This window comes from Lepus europaeus, chromosome 3 (genome assembly GCF_033115175.1).
Source record: "Lepus europaeus isolate LE1 chromosome 3, mLepTim1.pri, whole genome shotgun sequence".
In the NCBI taxonomy this organism is placed as follows: domain Eukaryota; kingdom Metazoa; phylum Chordata; class Mammalia; order Lagomorpha; family Leporidae; genus Lepus; species Lepus europaeus.
Window position 1 is genome coordinate 54579124 of NC_084829.1, and position 23136 is coordinate 54602259.

The 23136-nt window shown below is 37.0% G+C and overlaps 1 protein-coding gene across 10 annotated transcripts in view; it reads left to right on the forward strand.

Annotated features, from left to right (window-relative positions):
• Positions 1-23136, forward strand: part of MLIP (muscular LMNA interacting protein) — a 295954-nt gene that overhangs the window by 194019 nt on the left and 78799 nt on the right. For 8 of the 10 annotated variants that reach the window (XM_062187543.1, XM_062187550.1, XM_062187551.1 and 5 more), the window contains 2 exons: positions 3032-3076; positions 11526-11570. In XM_062187543.1, the coding sequence (XP_062043527.1) occupies positions 3032-3076; positions 11526-11570 (90 nt within the window). The remainder of the gene's footprint in view (positions 1-3031; positions 3077-11525; positions 11571-23136) is intronic. The other 2 variants (XM_062187544.1, XM_062187549.1) reach the window with 1 other exon arrangement.

The following is a 23136-nucleotide window of genomic DNA, read 5'->3' on the forward strand; positions in this document are numbered from 1 at the left end:
TTTGTTATTTCATAAATGCCAACTTTCAATGAAATAGTTTTAAGAGTGGGAATGGGAGAGAGAGGAATATGAAGAGTTGGAGCATGTGTGGGAGGGAAGAGAGTATCACTATGTTCCTAAATCTGTATACATGAAATACATGAAAACTGTATAACATATGAAATTTATAAAGAAGATATATTATAATTAAAAAATCAATTGCATAACATTTTAATGGGACCCCATTTTTTATTTATCATGCTAGTTCATTTATTTTAAGGAAGATTTATTTATTATTTGAAAGGCATAGTTACAGAGAGGCAGAGTCAGAGAGAAAAAGAGAGGTCTTCCATCTGCTGGTTCACTCCCTAGATGGCTGCAAAGGCCAGAGCTGTGCAGATCCAAAGCCAGGAGCAGAGAGCTTCTTTGGGTCTCCCACATGGATGCAGGGGCCCAAGGACTTGGGCCATCTACTGCTTTCCCAGACCATAGCAAAGACTGGATCGGAAGTGGAGCAGCCAGGACTAGAACCAGCCCCATATGGGATGCCAGCACTGCAGGCAGCACTTTTATTCATTATGCCACAGTGCTGGCCCCAGTTACTAACTTATTGTAGTTTCTACTTTTCTGTAATAATTTGCAAGCTGGACTTTTATTTTCAAAAACATGCACAAGCTTGTTTAGTTTTCAGTCTGATTCTGAGACAACAAACTTATGGGCTCTCTGTGGCTCTTTTTGGAGTCTACATTATTTCTCCTTATTATCACTTACCTTGCCTTGCTTCCAGGTGCATCTGAATCTGATTGTTTTCTGGATATTTTATCTGAAAATTTATTTCTAGAAATTATTTGAGAACTCAGGTGCTATTATCTTCTTATAAATAGTCTTTCATTTGTCTCTGCCAGACACGGGGAGCAAATTAAAGAAGACTTATCCTAATTTAAAGTAACATTTTGAGATTATTTTTTAAATGCTGAACCATTGAACCATTTTAGATGACTTGAGGCCAGCCTTAAGGCAATGTAAAATCTGAGTTATTCCTACTCTTGGGGCTCAATGTATTCTTCACATATCTTTGTCTCTGACTTTTATCTCTCTCTGTGTCTGAGAATGTCAAAGTTTAGATCAGATTTTTAAGCAACCCATCATTATTAACAAACATCTCCAAGGCAAAAGAGGATGTCACAAACTAGATACATTCTTCATATTCCCATCCTCTCCTAATTTCTCTCAGTAATTATTAACTTTTGTTTTAGCTCATTGATGTCCTTGATAAAATATTCTTCTATTTTTTGTCCAGTTTTTTATTCTCCCATATGGAAGGATTGCTTCAGTCCTTTCAAAAATATTTTTTCAATTAATTTAAAGTCAGGGAGGGAATGGAAGGGAGGGAGATAGAGATAGAGATAGAGATAGAGATAGAGAGAGAGAGAGAGAGAGAGAGAGAGAGAGACTGATTTCCATCTGCTTCTCCACTTCCCAAATGCCCCCAAGAGCCAAGGAAGGGCCAACTTGAAGGCAGAAGATGAACTCATCCATGTATCCCACATAGGTGGCAGAGACATAAGCACTTGAGCCACCATCTGCTGTTTCCCAGGGTGTGCCTTAGCAGGGAACTGGATCAGAAGCGGAGTAGGGACTTAAATGTAGGTACTTTAGATGCAGCAACCCCACTGTAGCATCAAACCTCTGCCCCTGCTTCAAGTTCTTTATCTGCAAATTGCAGAGGTGTAAACCTACCTCAGGAACTTGTTCCCTTTCATTAGAATCATCTTTATCTAGATATTCACCTAGATAACTCCCTTACCTCTTTCAACACTGCTCAAATGCCAACTTCTCTGCTTTGATAATCCCATTTAAAATTGTGAGCCCCAAGCACTCTTGACTTGCTTAACATCTTAGTAATCCAGAGAAAAATACAAGATATTTGGCAGAAGTAGGGAAAATGTCCTCTGGAAGAATTTCCTCTATTACCTACTCTATGTTTCACATTATTTGTACTCTTTCTCATTGCATTTATCACTTTGTAATTTGGTATAATTTACTAATTTGTCATTTTATTGCCTATCTTCTTGCCTAATAGAAGTTAAGGTCCTCACAGGCAGGATGTTTTTGTCATTTTTGTTCACTGATACATTGCAAGGGTGAAGAACAGTGCTGCACACACAGTAGACATATGATACATATTTGTTGAATAGATGAGTGACACAGATAGCCATCTCATCTTCAAAAGTGAACATACAAGAGAAAAATGGGGGCCTTATCAGGCAGTATTGAGTTCACACTTGAAGTTAATAATCGCTGTAAAATGAAATCAGTTTGGCTGAGACAGTTTCCCCAGCCATGTTTTCCTCCTTAAGATCAAAAAAATGGAGAAGAATGTATGGTAAGTTCCATGAAGAACTGAGTTTTTTGTTTTTGTTTTTGGCAATTGATTTTGTCAGGAAAAGAGAGAGGTGCAACAGAAATGAAGCTATTATAATGGTTGAGAATATGCAAAATAGACAAGCTAAGAGATAATAAAGCCAGAACAAAGCTGGCAAGGCTCAATGATTTGAAAGTCCTCACGAAGCTGCTGTCACGTTGCCAGTACTAAACAGTTGAAGGTGTTTGGTAGGAGACTGAAGTTTGAAACTGGGGCGTTGAAACTGCAATATCAGTTTTCCATTTTATTGGCAAAGGTAAAATCCAGGAATAGTCTTGAGATTGAATAATTGACATAGAGTCTTTGAGAATTCCTTTGGAATTAGGCACCTCAAAGGATTGAGATGATGAAAATTTCTATGTGAATTTTTAAATAGACAAAAATTATGGGAAAATGTGATGAAGGAACTATTATATATGTTAATTAATATCGTCAATCAATAAGGAAAAGTGTACCAAATTACTAATAGATAACAGCAATGAAAAGAACAATAATAATAAAGTTTAGTAAAACAATTTTTGAAGGAAAGAGGGAGGAATGGTTAAAAAATCTCAACAGAGAAAAAGTGATTCATTTATTATTTGCTTGATGACTTCAGAATTACAATTATCATTATTTTTCACATAGAATCCTACAACTCTCCCAAGAGCAGCTGGTCGAGAAACAAAATATGTAAGTACATTTGTAATTATACATATTGCCTTTTTTATGAGTGCCTATGTCAATTATATAGTCATTTTTTTAAACTTTTATTTAATAAGTATAAATTTTCAAAGTATGCTTTATGGATTACAATGGCTTCCCCCCCCCCCCATATCTTCCCTCCCACCCGCAACCCTCCCATCTTCCACTCCCTCTCCCATTCCATTCGAATCAAGATTCGTTTTCAATTATCTTTATATACAGAATATAAATTTAGCATTTATTAAGTAAAGCTTTCAATAGTTTGCACCCACACCAAAACACAAAGTGTTAAGTACTGTTTGAGTACTAGTTATAGCATTAATTCACATTGTACAACACATTAAAGATAGAGATCCTACATGAGGAGTAAGTGCATAGTGACTCCTGTCGTTGACTTAGCAAATTGACACTCTTGTTTATGGCATCAGTAATCACCCTAGGCTCTTGTCATGAGTTGCCAAGGCAATGGAAGCCTTTTGAGTTCGCTGACTCCGATCTTATTTAGACAAGGTCAAATTATGTAGTCATTTAAATGAAATTAGTTGATTTTTTTTTAAGATTTATTGATTTATTTGAGAGGCAGAGGTACAGAAAGAGAGAGGGAGAGACAGAGATAGAGGTCTTCCATCCACTGGGTCACTCCCCAAATGTTCACAAGGGGTGGAGCTGGGCTGATCCCAAGCCAGGAGCCAGAAGCTTTTTCCAGATCTCCCACTCGGGTTCAGGGACCCAAACATTTGGACCATCTTCCACTGCTTTCCCAGGCCATTAGCAGAGAGCTGGATTGAAAGTGGAGTCACTAGGACTTGAACTGGAACCCTTATTGGATTCTGGCTCCACAGGTGTAGGCTTACCTACCACGTTACAGTGCTGACCCCTTAGGGGATTTTTTTTTTTAAGTGGAAAAGAGTAGGAGATACAGTTGTCCCATATATGGAAAATCAGGTTATATCAGGGTCAAGGCATCAGGTAAGCTTATCAAGTAAATTCCATCTTATGTGAGGTCTAGTTTGGTCAGTTTAGTAGAAATGTAACACTTGCCTTTGGTCTTTCTTATAATCAAAACTTAAATAACATTTTCACTTTTGTTATGTTTTATGTGCTTGTTATAAAATAACCAGCTCATATATTTCCAGAATCCCATTTTCAATGGGATTACCAGTTTAGTTAGCTTCAATAAATTTGTTGCTTTATTGCACTTAAACTGTTATCTACTAAACAGGTTAGTTACAAGAAAAAATACATTAATAATGGATTTGCTGTTATGGACTCACAAAATTCAAGTGACTGTGGGGAGCTTGCTCAGAGCATCTTAGACACACTCACACTCACCTTCACCCATCCCCATTCTTCATTCACTTGGTAATTTCCTTTCCTTTATGTGGTCCACTTCTGCTTCTGAGTAAACATATTCCAGTAGAGACAAGATTTCTCCTTCTCCTAAGAAAATATTTTCTTTGTCAGTCTAAAACAGATCAGTGAACTATTTCTTTTAAAGTATTTTCCAATGTGTAGCTTTTGTTATCATCTTCCTGAGTGAATAGCTGTCAAGTGTGTATTTTGTACTATGTTATCATCGAAATTTATGTATTTGTGCCTTAATTGGAGTCCGCCTAAGGCAGATGATAAAATGGGTGAAATGACTAAATATAATCACTCTTAGGAAATTATGTTTAGAAGATATGGATAGGAATACACCTTACAGTATTTCCTATAAGCTTTCACTGTTCTTTTTCATTATTATTTTAAGTCATTTGGTAGGAATTTAGTAGGCCAGGCCTAAGTTTAAAAGGTAGTACTGTTTTTACACAACTATCAAATCCTAAGAAAATTACTTATTTGACCATTCTGTTCCTTGTTTTTTTCATCTATAAAAATGTAAACACTAAAACCCTTTTTCTTGTTTGATGTAGGATTTATATTAGTTTCAGTAAGAAAAATCCTTATTATCACCCTGATGCACAGAAACTGTTCAATAAATACAAGTTCTTCCCTTTGTTTCTCCATTGACCTTAACTTTTGCCTTTATTCACACCTCTGCACTTCTTTTCCTCCCATTTATTTCTGGGAGACTAGAAGCTCTGTGATTTGAGTTATTTGATTTTTGAGTGGGTAAAAAAAGACATTGCTTTAATGATGGTTCTATACTTTTTTGTGAGTAATGCATTCTATAAGAGTCAGATGCAAGAGTAAGTGTAAGTGTTTTTTTTACTCTCTCACCTTCTTTTCTCATCTACTAAAGTATGTCTCATTAGACTAGATCTCAATAAGAATCAGAGGGCTAATGCTTTTTTCCACCCTTCCATGATGTCCTTAATTTGATACCAGTTGGAAAAATTCTAGAATATCCACTTTAATTTCCATACTAAGAGATTATTTCAAACTGTTTGTAAGTTCAATTATCAGACTGAAAATAGGTTAACTTTCATGTTCAAACATTTGTGAGTGTATTTGAGTCATTCAAAGTTAACGCTGAATCATCGATCGGTGCCAGTACACACTAGATCAAATATAAACCCTGAGTCAAATAAAATTCTTGATCTTTAATTAAAGTTTGATTCTTGAATGAGAAGCTTTCTATTTCCTTTCTCTTTCAGTGTGACATTTGAGTAGTTATTTGTGGCACCTCAAATGTTTCCATGACTTTTGGAGACCATAGTGATCATTTTATTATAGAATGTAAAAAACAGTTCTCTGGTGCTAACTCATGGATAAGTAATGCTTGTAAATATTCACTTGAAATGATTGCATTTACTAAATTATGTCTAATATATGTGTGTGTGTGTGTGTATCTGTGTATATATATTAGAGGACAGAAATAATGAAATCTTAGAGCAGAAATCTAAGTTAGCTATAAGAGTTGTTCTTATGTGAACCATTTGTCTTAAATACAGCATGTTCTGATTTTTACAAAAGAATGTTATTTTAATATGCTCATCTAAAAATTATTGTGAAGACCTATGCCACTGCGAGAAGCTGAGGAGAGCTTGTGTTCTTTAACTATTTTATCAATCAGTATTTATACTCTGAGTCTACATTATATTTATGCCCTGTAAACTTTAGCCTAAAGTTTGTAGAATTTCATATTGGATCAAATTAACACCTAAATTAATAATGTTCAAATATTTCCAATGTTTTAAATCACTTGCTTACATGCAAATTGATAATGTATTTAAGAATATGAGTGATTATTTCTCAGGTTACTCATTTTAAAGCAGCTTCTTTCCTTTTAAGTAAACATATGACTTTTCTTTTAAAATGTCTACTTTGTTATCACTCTGTGGGTTTGGATGGGAATTTTTTTTTCTTTGAGTTATATTTTCTTTGTAAACATTTATTATTTTCATTAACTGCTACCAGTATAAATTCATTTCATTCATATTTTTCAAAATCAAAGTATGCTTTCTTAATAAAGAACAACAACAGAAAATAGGACCAGTGTTTGGGACTATTTCTAATTTATCAAAACTCTTAGTTGAAATCACATTCTATTGATAACAACTTATTTCATAAACTCTCTGTATTTCATAGATTATTTGTAAGTGCCAGGGAAATAAATGAGACAGCTTTATTGAGTATTAGATTGTATACAGGTAAGATCTCATTTTAATGATCTTGAGGGACAGAAAAATATCATTACAATGGAAGTATGCTGCTTCGAAAATATCACAATGTATTGAAAAATGTGTCAAATTGTATTAAGAATATTTCCCACCATGTACATAGATATTCAAATAAAGTTAATTGTCTCCAGGTTAGCCAGTTTACAGTCACCATCTGTTCATATGTTGGAGTGTTTCGGGGTGATATGCATGAATGCAGTCATGGATCTTAGGGGAACAGGTGACCAAAATTTATCTCCAGGTCAAAATCTACTTCCATAGCATGAGACCACAGATCTGATGAGGTACAAGAAGACATGTGAACAATTTCAGCAAGAAACTATACTCCACTTTCATTCTCACTTTATTGTCGTTGTTCAGAGTGTTTTTTAAATGCATGGGTGTGCAAAACTGTTAGGGGAGGGATTTGAAGACCACTTTGTGGTTCTGCTAAGTGTGAAGGAAGAGGAGAGATTGATTAGGACTCCCCATTTGCCTTATATTCTTTTGATTGACATTTTAGACTTCATCAAATGTACAGGCACCATATTTCAGACAAACTCCCTTCAGATCTAATCTGTTACTTCTTTTTATGCCCTTATGAACTATGGCTGTCACTAGTCACCTATGTCCAGCTGTTCTATGATTTACATCCATGAAAAGTTGGAGTCATCATTCCTTATTTTTTAAAAAAGATTTATTTATTCATTTGAAAGATAGAGTTTTACACACACACACACACACACAGAGAGAGAGAGAGAGAGAGAGAGAGAGAGAGAGAGAGAGAGAGAGGAGAGAGAGTAAGAGATCTTTCATCTGCTGGTTTACTTCCCAAATAGCTGCAATGGCCTGAGTTGGGCTAGGCTGAAGCCAGGAGTCTGAAACTCATCTGGGTCTTCCATGTGGGTGGCTGGGACCAAATCAATTGGGCCATCACTTGCTACTTTCTCAGGCACATAATCAAGGAGCTGAATTGGAAGCAGGGCAGTGGGGATTTGAACTGATGCTCATATCAGATGCTGGTATTTGAGGTTGAGGCTTAACCCACTGTGCTGCAACACTGGCCCAAATAATGCTCTATCTTAAATTAGAGTTAAACTTTTAAAATGCTTAAAAACCTATTTTTGTATTTAGGTATTTTTGGGAATACACTACAAGCAGAAATTGAATATAGTCAGATATTCATACAAGGTAATATCTACAGATAATAAGAATAAATACTTGTATTCTATAGAATACTAGACAGCAGTCAAAAACAATGAAACCCAGTCATTTGCAACAAGATGGAGGAATCTGGAAAACATGCTGAGTGAATTAAGCCAGTCCCAAAGAGACAAATATCATTTGTTTTCCCTGATCGGTGACAACTAACTGAGCACCAAAGGGAAACCTGTGGAAGTGAAATGGACACTATGAGAAATAACGACTTGATCAGCTCTTGTCCTGACTGTTGATGTAAAATGTAATACTTTATCCATTTTAGTATTTTTTGGTTCTAGTACTAGTGGTTGAACTCTGTAGTTAACACACAATTATTCTTAGGTGTTTAAATCTTAACTGAAAAGTCATCCCGGTTAAATATAAGAATGAGAAAAAGAGAGGGAGGAGATGTACAATTTGGGACATGCTCAATCGGACTTGCCCCAAATGATGGAGTTAGAAATGTGCCAGGGGATTCCAATACAATCCCATCAAGGTGGCATGTACCATTGCCATCTCACTAGTCCAGGTGATCAATTTCAGTTCACAACTGATCACACTGATAGATCTGAGAATCAAAGGGATCACACAAACAAGACTAATGTCTGCTAATAATAACTGATAAAACCAAAAAAAGGATTAAGGATCCAACAAGGGAAGGGGGAGACACAGCAGACTCATAGAATGGCAGATGTCCTAAATAGTACTCTGGCCTCAGAATCAGCCCTTAAGGCATTCGGATCTGGCTCAAGAGCCCATGAGAGTATTTTAGGCATGGAAAGCCAAGATACTCTGGGAAAAAAAAAAGAAGAAGAAGAAGACCTAAATGAAGGATCTCAGCGAGTGTGATCCCAGTGGAAAGAACAGGGCCATCAAGGTAGGAGGTACCTTTCTCTGAAGGGAGGAGAGAACTTCCACTTTGACTATGACCCTGTCGGAAGAAGATCGAAGTCGGTGAACCCTAAAGGCTTTCGTAGCCTCGGCAACTCATGACTAGAGCCTAGGGAGATTACTGATGCCATAAACAAGAGTGTTAAATTGTTAAATCAACATCAAGAGTCACTGTGTACTTACGTCCCATGTGGGATCTGTCCTTAATGGGTTGTCCAATGTGAAGTAATGATATAGCTAGTACTGAAACAGTATTTTTACACTTTGTGGTTATGTGTGGGTGCAAACTGATGAAATCTTTACTTAGTATATACTGAAGCGATCTTCTGTATATAAAGATAATTGAAAATGAAAAAAAAAAACCCTTGGTGTTAAATTGGAAATTACATAGAAAATTAATCAATCTTTTTTAAAAAATATCATGCAGGATCTCTGTCATTAATGTGTTGTACACTGTTATTTAATGCTATAACTAGTACTCCAACAGTATTTTTTCACTTTGTGTTGCTATGTGAGGGCAAACTGTTGAAATCTTTATATATACTAAACTGATTTTCTGTATATAAAGAGAATTGAAAATGAATCTTGATGTGAATGGAAGGGGAGAGCGAGTGGGAAAGGGGAGGGTTGCGGGTGGGAGGGAAGTTATGGGGGGGAAGCCATTGTAATCCATAAGCTGTACTTTGGAAATTTATATTCATTAAATAAAAAAAATAAAAAATAAAAAAAGAATAAATACTATGAAGCAAGGAAGATACAATACATCAAAATATAGTTCCATGATTGGTATGCCTAACATTTTTCACCAAGATATTCATTCTTGTGAGTAATGCCTTATATATAAACAACAGGAAGATTCATGAGTTATAGGGTATACAGTGTCATAAAATTTTATAATCTTATGTGCTCTCAATGCCAACCTCAGCAGTCAGTGATTGTCAGGTGCCCAATTAATATTTTGAATGCTGTCTTTCTGCACATTAGTCTTGCCTAGGGGAAATAATATAATTCAATTAGCACATTATCACTAGTTAGAGTCTGAGTTTTGAGAAAAGAAAACTCATGGCAGTTACAGTCAACAGAGATGGGAGGTTAGGAATATCTTACTGATTTTGAACCTAATGTTGTAGTCAAATGGGTGGGACATGATTGCTGAAATGGGAAAAAAAAAAAAACATGTAAAAAGTAGAGTAGCAGAGGACAGAAGGAGAAAGCAACTGTTTAACATGTTTTGTCTAACCCAACTCAGTTTTTCCCCAATCCCTTAAGAAGGTGCCTGGTGAAGTGATGCCAGCCAAGGGGACACACATGTGTCAAGAATGGAGAAAAGCTGTTCTAGTCAATGAGTGATGAAGGGAGTTGGATGCACTTTCTGTGCTTCTAGTACCAGGTCTGTGGAAGATGGAAATAGTTTCTGCAAAGCTGCCTTAGCACAAGTGGAGAAGTGTGTGGACGCTTGTTTTTCTGTAGACTTTGAATATCTAATTCTTCACTTGATCTTTAACTTTAAAAAAAAGATTAATTCATTTATTTGAAATCACAGTCACAGAAGGGAGAGGGAGAGAGAGAGAGAGACAGAGAGAGAGAGAGGTCTTCCATCTGCTGGTTCACTCCCCAGATGGCCACAACAGCTGGAGCTGCACCAATCTGAAGCCAGGAACTAGAAGCTTTCTCTGGGACTCCCAGGTGGGTGCAGGGGACGAAGGACTGAAGCCATTTTCCATTGCTTTCCCAGGCCATAGCAGAGAGCTGGATGGGAAGAGGAGCAGATGGGACTCGAAACCATGCCCACATAGGATGCCAGCACTGTAGACTACGGCTTCACCCACTACACCCAGAGTGCTGGCCCCATGTGGATATCTAACTTTCTAAATACCATTTATTGAAAAGACTATCTTTTTCCCAGTGCATATCCTTACTAGCTAACCTACTCTTTAATTTAAACAATATTAAAGCCAAATAATTTCTATTCCCACATCATGAAAAAAAATTTTCATTGTTTTTTTCTTTTCAGGTAAAAATATTTCACGAAAAAATGCAATTTACTTTCAAATGTAAAAATAAGCACTGACAATATGTTTCAGTAAAATATGAAATATTATGTAATCATGAAGATTTTTATTTCATGTGATAATGCATATATCAAAAGGATGAGAAGAAAAGAAACAAAAAACTTCATGTTCAATATTATGTGAACTGAAATAAAATACATAAGAAAAAAAAACAGGCTGGCGCTGCGGCTCACTTGGCTAATCCTCTGCCTGAGGCACCAGAACCCCGGGTTCTAGTCCCAGTTGGGCCACCAGATTCTGTCCTGGTTGCTCCTCTTTCAGTCCACCTCTCTTCTGTGGCCCGAGAAGGGAGTGGAGGATGGTCCACGTGTACCCACATATGAGACCAGGAGGAAGAACCTGGCTCTTGGCTTTGGATCAGCGCAGTGCACCGGCTGTAGCGGCCATTTGGGAAGTGAACCAACGGAAGGAAGACCTTTCTATCCGTCTCTCTCCCTCACTATCTAACTCTGCCTGTCAAAATTAAAAAAGAAAAATAACATAAGATAATGTACTAAGCATGTTAAAAATCGTATTTTTGGTGACATGATATTTTCCCCTTACTTTATACTTTCAAAATCCTATGGTAGACAATTATGACTTTCATAGTAAAAGAACTTCAAGATAGTTAATGATATAAATATATTTTATTAAATTATGAATTTGAATAAGCACAATGGTTATATTTTGCAGGCAAATCTTTCTTCACCATCTTCTACAGTATCTGATAATCAACTGGTAAGTATTTTCTTATTAGGTCCTAGACCCATTTCTGAATTTCTTTTTTTACATTTAATTTTGGTCTGTAACATTGACACCTTTGATTTCTTTTTGGTAAAGACAAGATAAGTAATCCTATATATTTATTTACTTATTTACTTTTCCCAAAGAAAACTTTTATTTAAGGAGTACAAATTTCATAATTACAACTTTAGGAATATAGTGAAGCTTCCCACCATACCCCATCTTCCTCCCACCCCATCTTTCACCCCCTCCCTCCCCCTCCTATTCCCAGTCCCATTCTCATTAAGATTTATTTTCAATGAATTTATACAAAGACCAACTCTATATGAAGTAAAGATTTCAACAATTTGCACACACACACCTAAAAAACTGAAGACAAGTTTCATAATTAATTCTCATAATATAACTTATTGAGGATAGAAGTCCTGCATGGGAAGTTAGTGCATAGTGACTCCTATTGTTAATATAATAATTAACATTCTTATGTATGATGTCAGTGATCACCTGAGGCTCTTGACATGAGCTACAAAAGCTACGGAAGCCTTTTGAGTCCACAGATTTCATCAGTATTTAGACAAGACCATAAGCAAAGTAGAAGTTCTCTCCTCCCTTCAGAAAAGAGTACATCCTTTGATGGCCATTTCTTTCCATTGGGGTCTCACTCACAGAGATCCTTAATATAGGACATTTTTTGCCACAGTGTCTGGGCTTTCCATGACTGAAATGTTCTCATGGGCTTTTCAGCCAGAACAGAATACTTTAAGGGCTGATTCTGAGGTCAGAGTGCTATTTAAAATAATTGTCATTCTATGAGTCTGCTGTGTGGGCTGCTTCCCATATTGAAACATTCTCTCCTTTTTAATAATGATAATTCTCTCCTTTTTAATAACTATAATTATTACCAGACACTTAATCTTATTACATGATCCGTTTAACACTTCACTCCATATATATGATCACTTTAACACTTACTATGATCCCTTTCACACTTAAGATGGCATTTTTACCAACCAGCTTAAAGGGATTTGGGGGGTTCCATGGCAAATGTTTAAACTGTACCCTTACAGGTAAGTCTGTAAGAATATATGCAGAACTATACATCTTTACAGTTACAAACTTCCTCCTCCTTCTTTTATTCCCACTCTTATTTTTTACTGAGATCTGTTTTTAATTGATTTTATACATACATGACTAACTCTATGTTAAATAAAGAGTTCAACAAATAGTATGAAGAAGAAAAAAAAAACAGTTCATTGACAGTCTAGAAAAGCGATGCTCAAGTCATCGTTTCTCAACGTGTAAATTTCACTGCTACAGACTTCCTTTAGGTGCTCTATATTTATCACAGATAAGGGAGAACATATGGTATTTGTACCTTTGGGACTGGCCTATTTCAGTAAGTATGATGTTTTACAGATTCATCCATTATTTTGCAAATTACCTGATTTAATTCTTTTTCTACTGCTGTGTAGTATTCCTTAGAGTACATATCCCATAATTTATTTATCCAGTCTTCAGTTGATGGGCATTTAGGTTGATTCCATGTCTTAGCTATTGTGAATTGAGCTGCAATAAACATAGGTGTGTGATAACTCTTTTATTTGCTGATTTCATTTCCCTTGTGTAAATCCCCAGGAGTGAGATGGCTGGGTTACAAGGTAGGACTATGTTCAGATTTCTGAGCTATCTACATATGTCTTCCATAATGGCTTTACCAGTTTACATTCCAACAAACAGTGGATTAGGGTATCTTTTCCCCTACATCCTCCTCAGCATTTGTTGTTTGTTGATTTCTGTATGAAAGCCATTCTAACTGGGGTGACATGAAAACTCATTGTGGCTTTGATTTGCATTTCACTGACACCTAGTGATCCTGAACATTTTTTCACGTGTCTGTTGGCCAATTGGATTTCCTCTTTTGAAAAATGTCCGTTTAAATCCTTTCCCCATATCTTAACTGGGTTGTTTGTCTTGTTGTGGATTTTCTTGATATCTTTCTATATTGTGTTTATTAATCCTTTATCAGTTGCAGAGTTTGAAAATAATTTCTCCCATTCTGTGAGTTGCCTCTTTACTTTCCCGTGTGTTTCTTTTGCAGTACAGAAGCTTCTCAATTTGGTGCAATACCATTTGTTAATTTTGGCATTAAATGCAAGTGCCTCTGGGGTCTTTTCCAAGAATTCTTTGCTGTGCTAATATCTTGCAGGGTTTACCTGATGCTTTCTAATTATTGATGGTTCAGGTCATAGATTCAGGTTGTTAATACATTTTTAATGGACTTTTCTGTAATGTGTAAGGTAGGGGTCCTGCTTCATACTTCTGTATGTGGAAATACAGTCTTCCCAGCACCATTTGTCATAGACAATCCTTGTTTCAGGGGTTGGTTTTAGCTTCTTGGTAAGATATAAGTTGGTTGTAGATGCTTGGATTGATTTATGGGGTTTCTAATCTGTTCTATTGGTTTATCCATCTGTTTTTGTACCTGTACCAGGCTGTTTTGATTATAACTGCCTTGTAGTATGTCCTGAAATGTGGTATTGTGATGCCTCTGGCTTTGTTTTTGCTGTATAACAATGCTTTAGCTATTTGAGGTATCCTGTATTTCATCTGAATTTCAGCATCATTTTTTCCAGAAATGAGAAAAATGTCTTTGGTATTTTGATTGATATTGCATTGAATCTGTACATTGCTTTTGAAAGAATGGAATTTTGATGATATTGATTCTTCTAACCCATGAACATGGAAGATTTTTCCATTTTATTTTATCTTCTTCTATTTCTTTCTTTAATGTTTTGGATTCTCATTGTATAGTTCATTGACACCCTTGGTTAAATTTATCACAAGGGTGTAGCTATTGATCTTAGAAGTTCTTTCTCAGCCAGGACATTGTCTATGTATACAAAGGCTGTTGATTTTTGTGTTTTGATTTTGTATATTGCAAATTTACCAAGCTCTTCTATGAGTTCCAATAGTCTCTTGGTGGAGTCTTTAAGATTCCCTATATATTGTATCATATCACCTGAAAATAGGAAGAGTTTGACTTCCTCTTTCCCAATTTGTATCCCTTTTATTTCTTTTTCTTGCCTAGTGGCTCTGGCTAAAACTCCAGGACTACATTGAATTACAATGGTGAGAGTGGACATTTTCTTCTGATTCCAGATCTTAATGAGAATGCTTCTAACTTCTTCCCATTCAATAGGGTGCTGGCCATGGGTTTGTCATAAATTGCCTTGATTGTGTTGAGAAATGTTCCTTCTATACCCAATTTACTTAGAGTTTTTATCATGATAGAGTGCTGTATTTTGTCAAATGCTTTCTCTGCATTTTTTGAGATAATCATATGTTTTTGTTCTTCAGTTTGTTAATGTGATGCATCACATTGATTGATTTGCAAATGTTGAACAATTCTTGCATATCAGGTATAAATCGTACTTGGTCAAGTGGATGATTTTTTTTTATTTGTTGTTGGATTTGATTGGCAAGAATTTTGTTGAGGATTTGCATGTCCATATTCATCATAGAAATTGGTCTGTAGTTACATTTCTCTGTTGCATCTTTCCTGAGTTTAGGAATTAGGGTGATGCTGGCTTCAAAGAGAGAACTTGGGAAGATTCTCTCCCTTTCAATTGTTTTGAATAACTTGAGAATAATTGGAGTTAGTTGTCCTTTAAAGGTCTGGTAGTATTCATCGGTGAAGCCTTCCAGTCCTGGGTTGATTTTGTTGGGAGGGTCTTTATTATTGATTTAATTTACTTCTTGGTAATGGGTATGTTTTTGTTTTATATGTCTTCATGGCTCAATTTAGGTAGGTTGTATGCATTCAGGAATCTATCCATTTATTCTAGGTTTCCAGATTTGTTTTTTTTTTTTTTTTCAATTCTCTTTTGATTTCTTCTATGACCCCCTGTTCATTCAGGAGCATGATGTTCAGTCTCCATGAGTTTGCATATTTTCTAAAGATTCTTCAGTTGCTGATTTTCAACTTCATTGCATTGTGGTCTGAGAAGATGCATGGTATGATTTTGATTTTTTTGAATTTGCTATAATTTGCTTTATGGCCTAGCATGTGGTCAGTCCTAGAGAACATTCTGTGTACTGCTAAGAAGGTGTATTCTGCAACTGTAAGATGAAAAGTTCTATAGATATTTGTTATGTCCATTTGGTCTATAGTGTCAACTCTGTTGTTTTCTTAATGATTTTCTGTCTAGCTCATCTGTCCAATGCTGAAAGTGGGGTATTAAAATCCCCCAGCAGGCCGGCGCTGTGGCTTAACAGGCTAATCCTCTGCCTTGCGGTGCCGGCACACCATGTTCTAGTCCCGGTCAGGGCACCGGATTCTATCCCGGTTGCCCCTCTTCCAGGCCAGCTCTCTGCTATGGCCCAGGAAGGCAGTGGAGGATGGCCTAAGTCCTTGGGCCCTGCACCCGCATGGGAGACCAGGAGAAGCACCTGGCTCCTGGCTTCGGATCAGCACAATGTGCTGGCTGCAGCGGCCATTGGAGAATGAACCAACGGCAAAAAGGAAGACCTTTCTCTCTGTCTCTCTCTCTCACTATCCACTCTGCCTGTAAAAAAAAAAAAATCCCCCAGCATTATTATATTTGAGTTTATGTCTCCTTTAGACCCCTTCACATTTCTTTTAAATAGCCTGGTGCCCTGTAATTAGGTACATTTACATTTATAATAGTTACATCTTCCTATTGAATTGACCCCTTAATCATTACATAGTTCCCTTCTTGTCTCTTTTAGCAGTGTTTTTGTTAAAGTCTTTTTTGTCTGATATTAGGATGGATACTCCAGTTCTTTTGTGTTTTGTGTTAGCATGGAATATTTTTTCCATCCTTTCGCTTTAAGTCTGAATGCATGTTTGTTGGTGAAATGTGTTTCTTGGAGGCAGCAAATAGATGGGTTTTGGTTTTTAAACCATTCAGCCAGTCTGTGTTTTTTAACTGGAGAGTTGAGAACATTTACATTCAATTTGACTATTGATAAGTAACGACTTTTCCCTGACATTTTTCCATAAAAAATCCTATTTTTTACATTGAATTTCCTTTATATTTGTTCTGGGATATTTTCTTCTTTACTTTCTTTTGTAGTGGTGACCATGTTTCTGTATTTCTGTGTGCAGCACATCCTTAATCATCTTCTGCAAGGCTGGACGGTTGGTGACAAATTATTTCAATTTCTGTTTGTCGTGGAAAGTCTTTATTTCACCTTTGTTCACAAATGACAGTTTGCACAGTATAGCATTTTGGATTGACTATTCTTTTATCTTAAGGCATGGAATGTATCTCACCATTCTCTACTAGCCTGTAGGGTTTCTGAAGAGAAGTCTGCTGTTAGTCTAATTGGAGATCCTCTGAAAGTAATCCGGCATTTCTCTCATGCAGTTTAGAATATTTTCTTCATGTTTTACTGTGGAAAGTTTGATTACAATGTGTCATGGTGAAAATCTTTTCTAGTCATGTCTATTAGGATATCTATTGTGCTTCCTGTATTTGGATGTTCCTTTTATCTCAAAATTAGAGAAATTTTCTGTTATTATTTCACTAAAAATGCCTTCTAATCCTTTTTCCCTTTCCATACCGTCAGGAACTCCTAGAACCTGTATGTTCCATCATTTGGTGGTATTCTGTAGATTACCAATAGTGTTTATCAGTTTTGTAATTTCCTCTTGTGTTTGGTGACTGTATGATTTCCTATATTTTGTCTTCTAAGTTGGATATTCTTTCTTCTGTTTCACCGCCTCTGTTGTTAAGGTTTTCCACTGCATTTTTTTATTTGTTCTATTGAATTCTTTGTTTTCAAGATTTCATTTTGAGATCTCAATTTCATGGGAGAGATTTTTTTCATGTCATGTACGTATTTCATTAGTTCATGCATTTGCTTATGATTACTTCTAAGTAATCTGTTGATCAAAATTTAAAATTCCAATTCTGCCATTTCTTCAATCTCATCATCTTCACAATATATTATTGAAGTGTGTTCTTTTGGGGGCATCATATTGTCTTCCTTATTCTTATTTCTTGAATTGGTGCCTTTGTTATTCGGTAGTTGGGGAGGTATTTGTTTCTTCTTTGTTTTTTCACTGTGGCAGCTTTTATCCTTGTACTATACCTCTATAGATTAGTGGATTGTCTGTTTTCAGTGAACATCTAGAGTTTTGTGGTGGGTGTGACCAGGGAGATCTGTTAAGTGCTCCAGGGTGAATGTGTGACACCTGAGATGACACATCCAAGTTTGGCATGGTGAATCTCCTCTCTCACTCTCTCTCTCTTTTTTTAATCAAGGGGAGGTTTGTTGTCTGTTGGTGTAGACTCAGCTGTAATCCTCTCCTCAAAGGAGACCAGTGCCTAGCTGTTGTTCATCCACTCTGCCACAAGGACCACACAAAAGATTTTTGCTCTCTTCAGTGTAAGCTGAGATTCCCCAACAATGTCCCTCACCAGATAACCAGTGAACCTTGAGCATGTGGAGCCTCCCACAGTGACTGCCCAAAGTCCCTGTCACACCTTTAGTCCTACCATGCAACCTCAGTGTTTTCACAGTTGTGACACAGAAGCCTCACATAGTCACAAGCACCCAGCCCCTTGTCTGTTCTCCCCATCAGACTCAGGAGTTTCTACTCAGCTTGTTGCTGGCCATGGAAACAAGCTGGCGCATCTGCTACCAATGTCCAAAATGGCACCTGCACTCTATCACTCTGTTACAGTATGCAGTTGCAAGGTAATCAGGGAGAGAGAAACATGTGGCCGTTTGTTTTTTCTCCTCTAGTTTGACAGGTACACTATCCCCCATGGGGCTCCAAGCTGGATTTCCTCTAGGCGCTTCCTATAGCTTTTTTGCCAGTGGCTTGGACTGCAGCAGTCCAGTCTCACCTCAGTTTCCAACGCTTCTGCAGAGGCTCTTGGCTGCCGAGATCCTCAGTGCTACGCATCCATGCCCTACAGTAGGTCCACTGTGTCCCTCCAATTTGTGTAGAGTTTCTTATGCTGTTTTCTCCCTAACATGTCCCTGAGTCTTCACTCTTTCTACTTTGTTAAAAGTATCTTTTCCTAGACTAGAGCAGCAAGCTCAGTCTCTACTCTGCCATCTTAATCCAATCTTACTAATATATCTAACAGAGCAACAATAGTCTACTCAGTTGTACCAATATCATGTATTGAAGTACTGGTCTCAATCATGACTAGAAATGAAAATCACATTCTGTACATGTACAACTGTATTTTGACTACATGTTCTTGATCACTACATTGCCTGCCTAGCCTGTCAGAACATCTGGTGCATTTTATTAAGTATTATGTTTTTAGTTGGGATTGCATAAAATTGAAAAGTTTCTGTACTGCAAAAGAAACAGTCAGGAAAGTGAAGAGGCAAACAACAGAATTGGAAAAAATATTTGAAAACTATGCAACAGATAAAGGATTAATAACCAGAAACTACAAAGAGATCAAGAAACTCCACAACAACAAAACAAACAACCCACTTAAGAGATGGGCCAAGGACCTCAATAGACATTTTTCAAAAGAGGAAATCCAGATGGCCAACAGACACATGAAAAAATGTTCAAGATCACTAGCAATCAGGGAAATGGAAATCAAAACCACAATGAGGTTTCACCTCACCCCGGTGAGAATGGCTCACATTCAGAAATCTACCAACAACAGATGCTGGAGAGGATGTGGGGAAAAAGCGATACTAACCCACTGTTGGTGGGAATACAAGCTGATAAAGCCACTATGGAAGTCAGTCTGGAGATTCCTCAGAAACCTGAATATAACCCTACCATACAACTCAGACATCCCATTCCTTGGAATTTACCCAAAGGAAATTAAATTGGCAAACAAAAAAGCTGTCTGCGCATTAATGTTTATTGCAGCTCAATTCACAATAGCTAAGACCAGGAATCAACCTAAATGCACATCAACAGTAGACTGGATAAAGAAATAATGGGATATGTACTCTATAGAATACTATACAGCAGTAAAAAACAATGAAATCCAGTCATTTGCAACAAATAGAGGAATCTGGAAAACATCATGCTGAGTGAATAAGCCAATCCCAAAGGGACAAATATCATATGTTCTCCCTGATCAGTGACAGCTAACCGAGAACCAAAAAGGAAACCTGTTAAAGTGAAATGGACACTATTTGGGAGGGGGAAGCCATTGTAACCCATAAGCTGTACTTTGGAAATTTATATTCATTAAATAAAAGTTTAATTAAAAAAAAGAAAAAAAAAAGTAAAATGGACACTATGAGAAATAATGACTTGATCAGCCCTTGTCTTCACTGTCAATAAAAAACTAAATACTTTATCCCTTTTAATATTTTTTTTTGTTCTACTTAATACTATTGGTTGAACTCTGTGATTAACACACAATTATTCTTAGGTGTTTAAATTTCACTGAAAAGTGATCCCTGTAAAATATAAGAGTGGGAATAAGAGAGGGAAGAGATGTACAATGTGGGACATGCTCAATCTAACTTGCCCCAAATGGTAGAGTTAGAAATGTGCCAGGGGATTCCAATACAATCCCATCAAGGTGGCATGTACCAATGCCATCTCACTAGTCCAAGTGATTAGTTTCCATTCACAACTGATCATAATGATAGGATTAAGTGTCAAAGGGATCACATAAACAAGACTAGAGTCTGCTAATACTAACTGATAGAATTAAAATGGAGGGAACGATCCGAAATGGGAAGTGGGGTACACAGCAGACTCATAGAATGGCAGATGTCCTAAACAGCACTCTGGCCTCAGAATCAGCCCTCAAGGCATTCGGATCTGGCTGAAGAGCCCATGAGAGTATTTTACGCTTGCAAAGCCAAGACACTGTGGCAGGAAAAAAAAATGACCTAAATGAAAGATCTCTGCGAGTGAGATCCCAGTGGAAAGAATGGGCCATTAGGCTGGTGCCCCAGCTCACTAGGCTAATCCTCCGCCTGTGGCACCGGCACACCTGGTTCTAGTCCCGGTCGGGGCACTGGATTCTGTCCCGGTTGCCCCTCTTTCAGGCCAGCTCTCTGCTATGGCCTGGGAGTGCAGAGGAGGCTGGCCCAAGTGCTTGGGCCCTGCACCCCATGGGAGACCAAGATAAACACCTGGCTCATGGCTTTGGATCAGCGCTGTGTGCCGGCCGCAGTGTGCTGGCCGCGGCGGTCATTGGAGGGTGAACCAATGGCAAAAGGAAGACCTTTCTCTGTCTCACTGTCCACTCTGTGTGTCAAAAAAATAATAATAATAAAAAGAAAAATGGGCCATCAAAGAAGGAGGTACCTTTCTCTGAAGGGAGGAGAGAACTTGCACTTTCACTATGACCTTGTCTAAATAAGATCAGAGTCAGCAAACTTGAAAGGCTTCCATAGCCTTAGCAACTCAGGACAAGAGCCTAGGGAGATTACTGACGCCATAAACAAGAGTCACTGTGCACTTACTCCCCGTGTAGGATCTCTGTCCTTAATGTGTTGGACAATGTGAATTAATGCTACAACTAGTACTCAAGCAGTACTTTACACTTCATATTTCTGTGTGGGTGCAAACTGTTGAAATCTTTACTTAATATATACTAAATTGATCTTCTGTATATAAAGATAATTGAAAATGAAACTTGATGTGGATGGAATGGGAGAGAGAGTGGGAGATGGGAGGGTTGTGGATGGGAGTGAAGTTATGGTGTGGGGACAGCCACTGTAATTCAAAAGTTGTACTTTGAAAATTTAAATTTATTAAATAAAAGTTAAAATAATTAAATACTTTAAAAATTAATATGTTTTTATTTAAATTGCAGCATGTTGCATTATCTATAAGATTTTTTACTGAATTTGACAAACACTAATTATATTGGTTTATATTTCTTGTTTGTATGAGAACTAACATTAGTTTTGTTTCCATGTATGAGTGTGTATATTTGCTCATGTTGTTTATTGATTTTGGAAAGATCTTATATATTTTAGGGAAATATATTTGTCCCATTTTTACATATTTTTAACTCTGTATGCAGGAACCAGAGATTATATCTTAATATAACAGTTAGAAATAAAGAAAACAAAATCAAGAAAACATGGATATTTTTTCCCATATTAGTCTTACCATTTTAGGAATATATTAGAATTAAAAGTAATTTCCAGAACTAAAAGAATTCTTGGTCCACAATCGGTCTATATATTAGATAAAAAACCTAATGGATTCTCCACAAAAAAATTTACAAGTTTCGGCAGAAATGCTGTTCTGTTGATGAAAGATCAGAAATAAAATGTCATCTATACAAGAGGACAAATATTTGGATTTAAAAGTCAAGAGAGTAATCAGAAGAATGTAAACGTGGCTCTATGTGTCATTTTGGATTGAGTGGTTTCAAACTTTATAAAATTATTGAATAGCTTGGAGAATGTGGAAGATTACACTATTGAAGTTTAATTATCTCCAAATGGAAAAATTGAAAATGGTGCATTCAAAAGAATAAATTCAGATATTGATATTCGTGGAAGCTATCATCAGGCATTTGTAGATTTTGTACATATTACAGGAATTGTTGATCTCTCAAAATAGCTACATATGAGTGAAAGATAATTAACAGAATGAATATGCTAATCCCATTTGTTCACTAACTTATCTAATAAAAGTTCACGGATGCTTTACTGAAATTCCATGCTGGTTCTTTTGCTGGTGACAAACATACATAAAACTATATATAGGCCAGCACTGCGGCTCAATAGGCTAATCCTCCGCCTAGTGGCGCCGGCACACCAGGTTCTAGTCCCGGTCGGGGCACTGGATTCTGTCCCGGTTGCCCCTCTTGCAGGCCAGCTCTCTGCTATGGCCTGGGAGTGCAGTGGAGGATGGCCCAAGTGCTTGGGCCCTGCACCCCATGGGAGACTAAGGTAAACACCTGGCTCCTGCCTTAGGATCAGCGCTGTGTGCCAGCCGTTGCGCACTGGCCGCGGTGGCCATTGGAGGGTGAACCAATGGCAAAGGAAGACCTTTCTTTCTGTGTCTCTCTCTCTCACTGTTCACTCTGCCTGTCAAAAAAAAAAAAAAAAAAAAAAAAAAAAAAAAAAAAAAAAAAAACCAGACTATATATAGGCCCTACTTTCCAGTAACTTGCATCTTTGTAGTGGCATTAGAAAAAATCGGGTGGGATTAAATGCTACTGGAATTTAGAGAAGAGGGCTCAATTTCTGATAGGAGAGATCTGAAATAGATTGCAATTGATAATGTAGGGCAGTTTCTAGAGGTGAGACTATGGGAAATAAGTTATTTCTCATAAGAGGATAGCATGGTCTAAATCATTGCTGGAGTGAATGACAAATATATGTTATATGTGAAGCCACATTTAAAAACTAAAAAAAGACGCAATGTTAATTTCCTTAATATATTTGATACTATACATTTTCACTTTAACATATAATGTGCATAAAATTGAGATGCTTTTATTATTTTGTAGAATTTTTTTTTTTTGACAAGTAGAGTTAGTGAGAGAGAGAGAGACAGAAAGAAAGGTCTTCCTTCCGTTGCTTCACCCCCCAGATGGCCGCTACAGGTGATGCTGTGCCG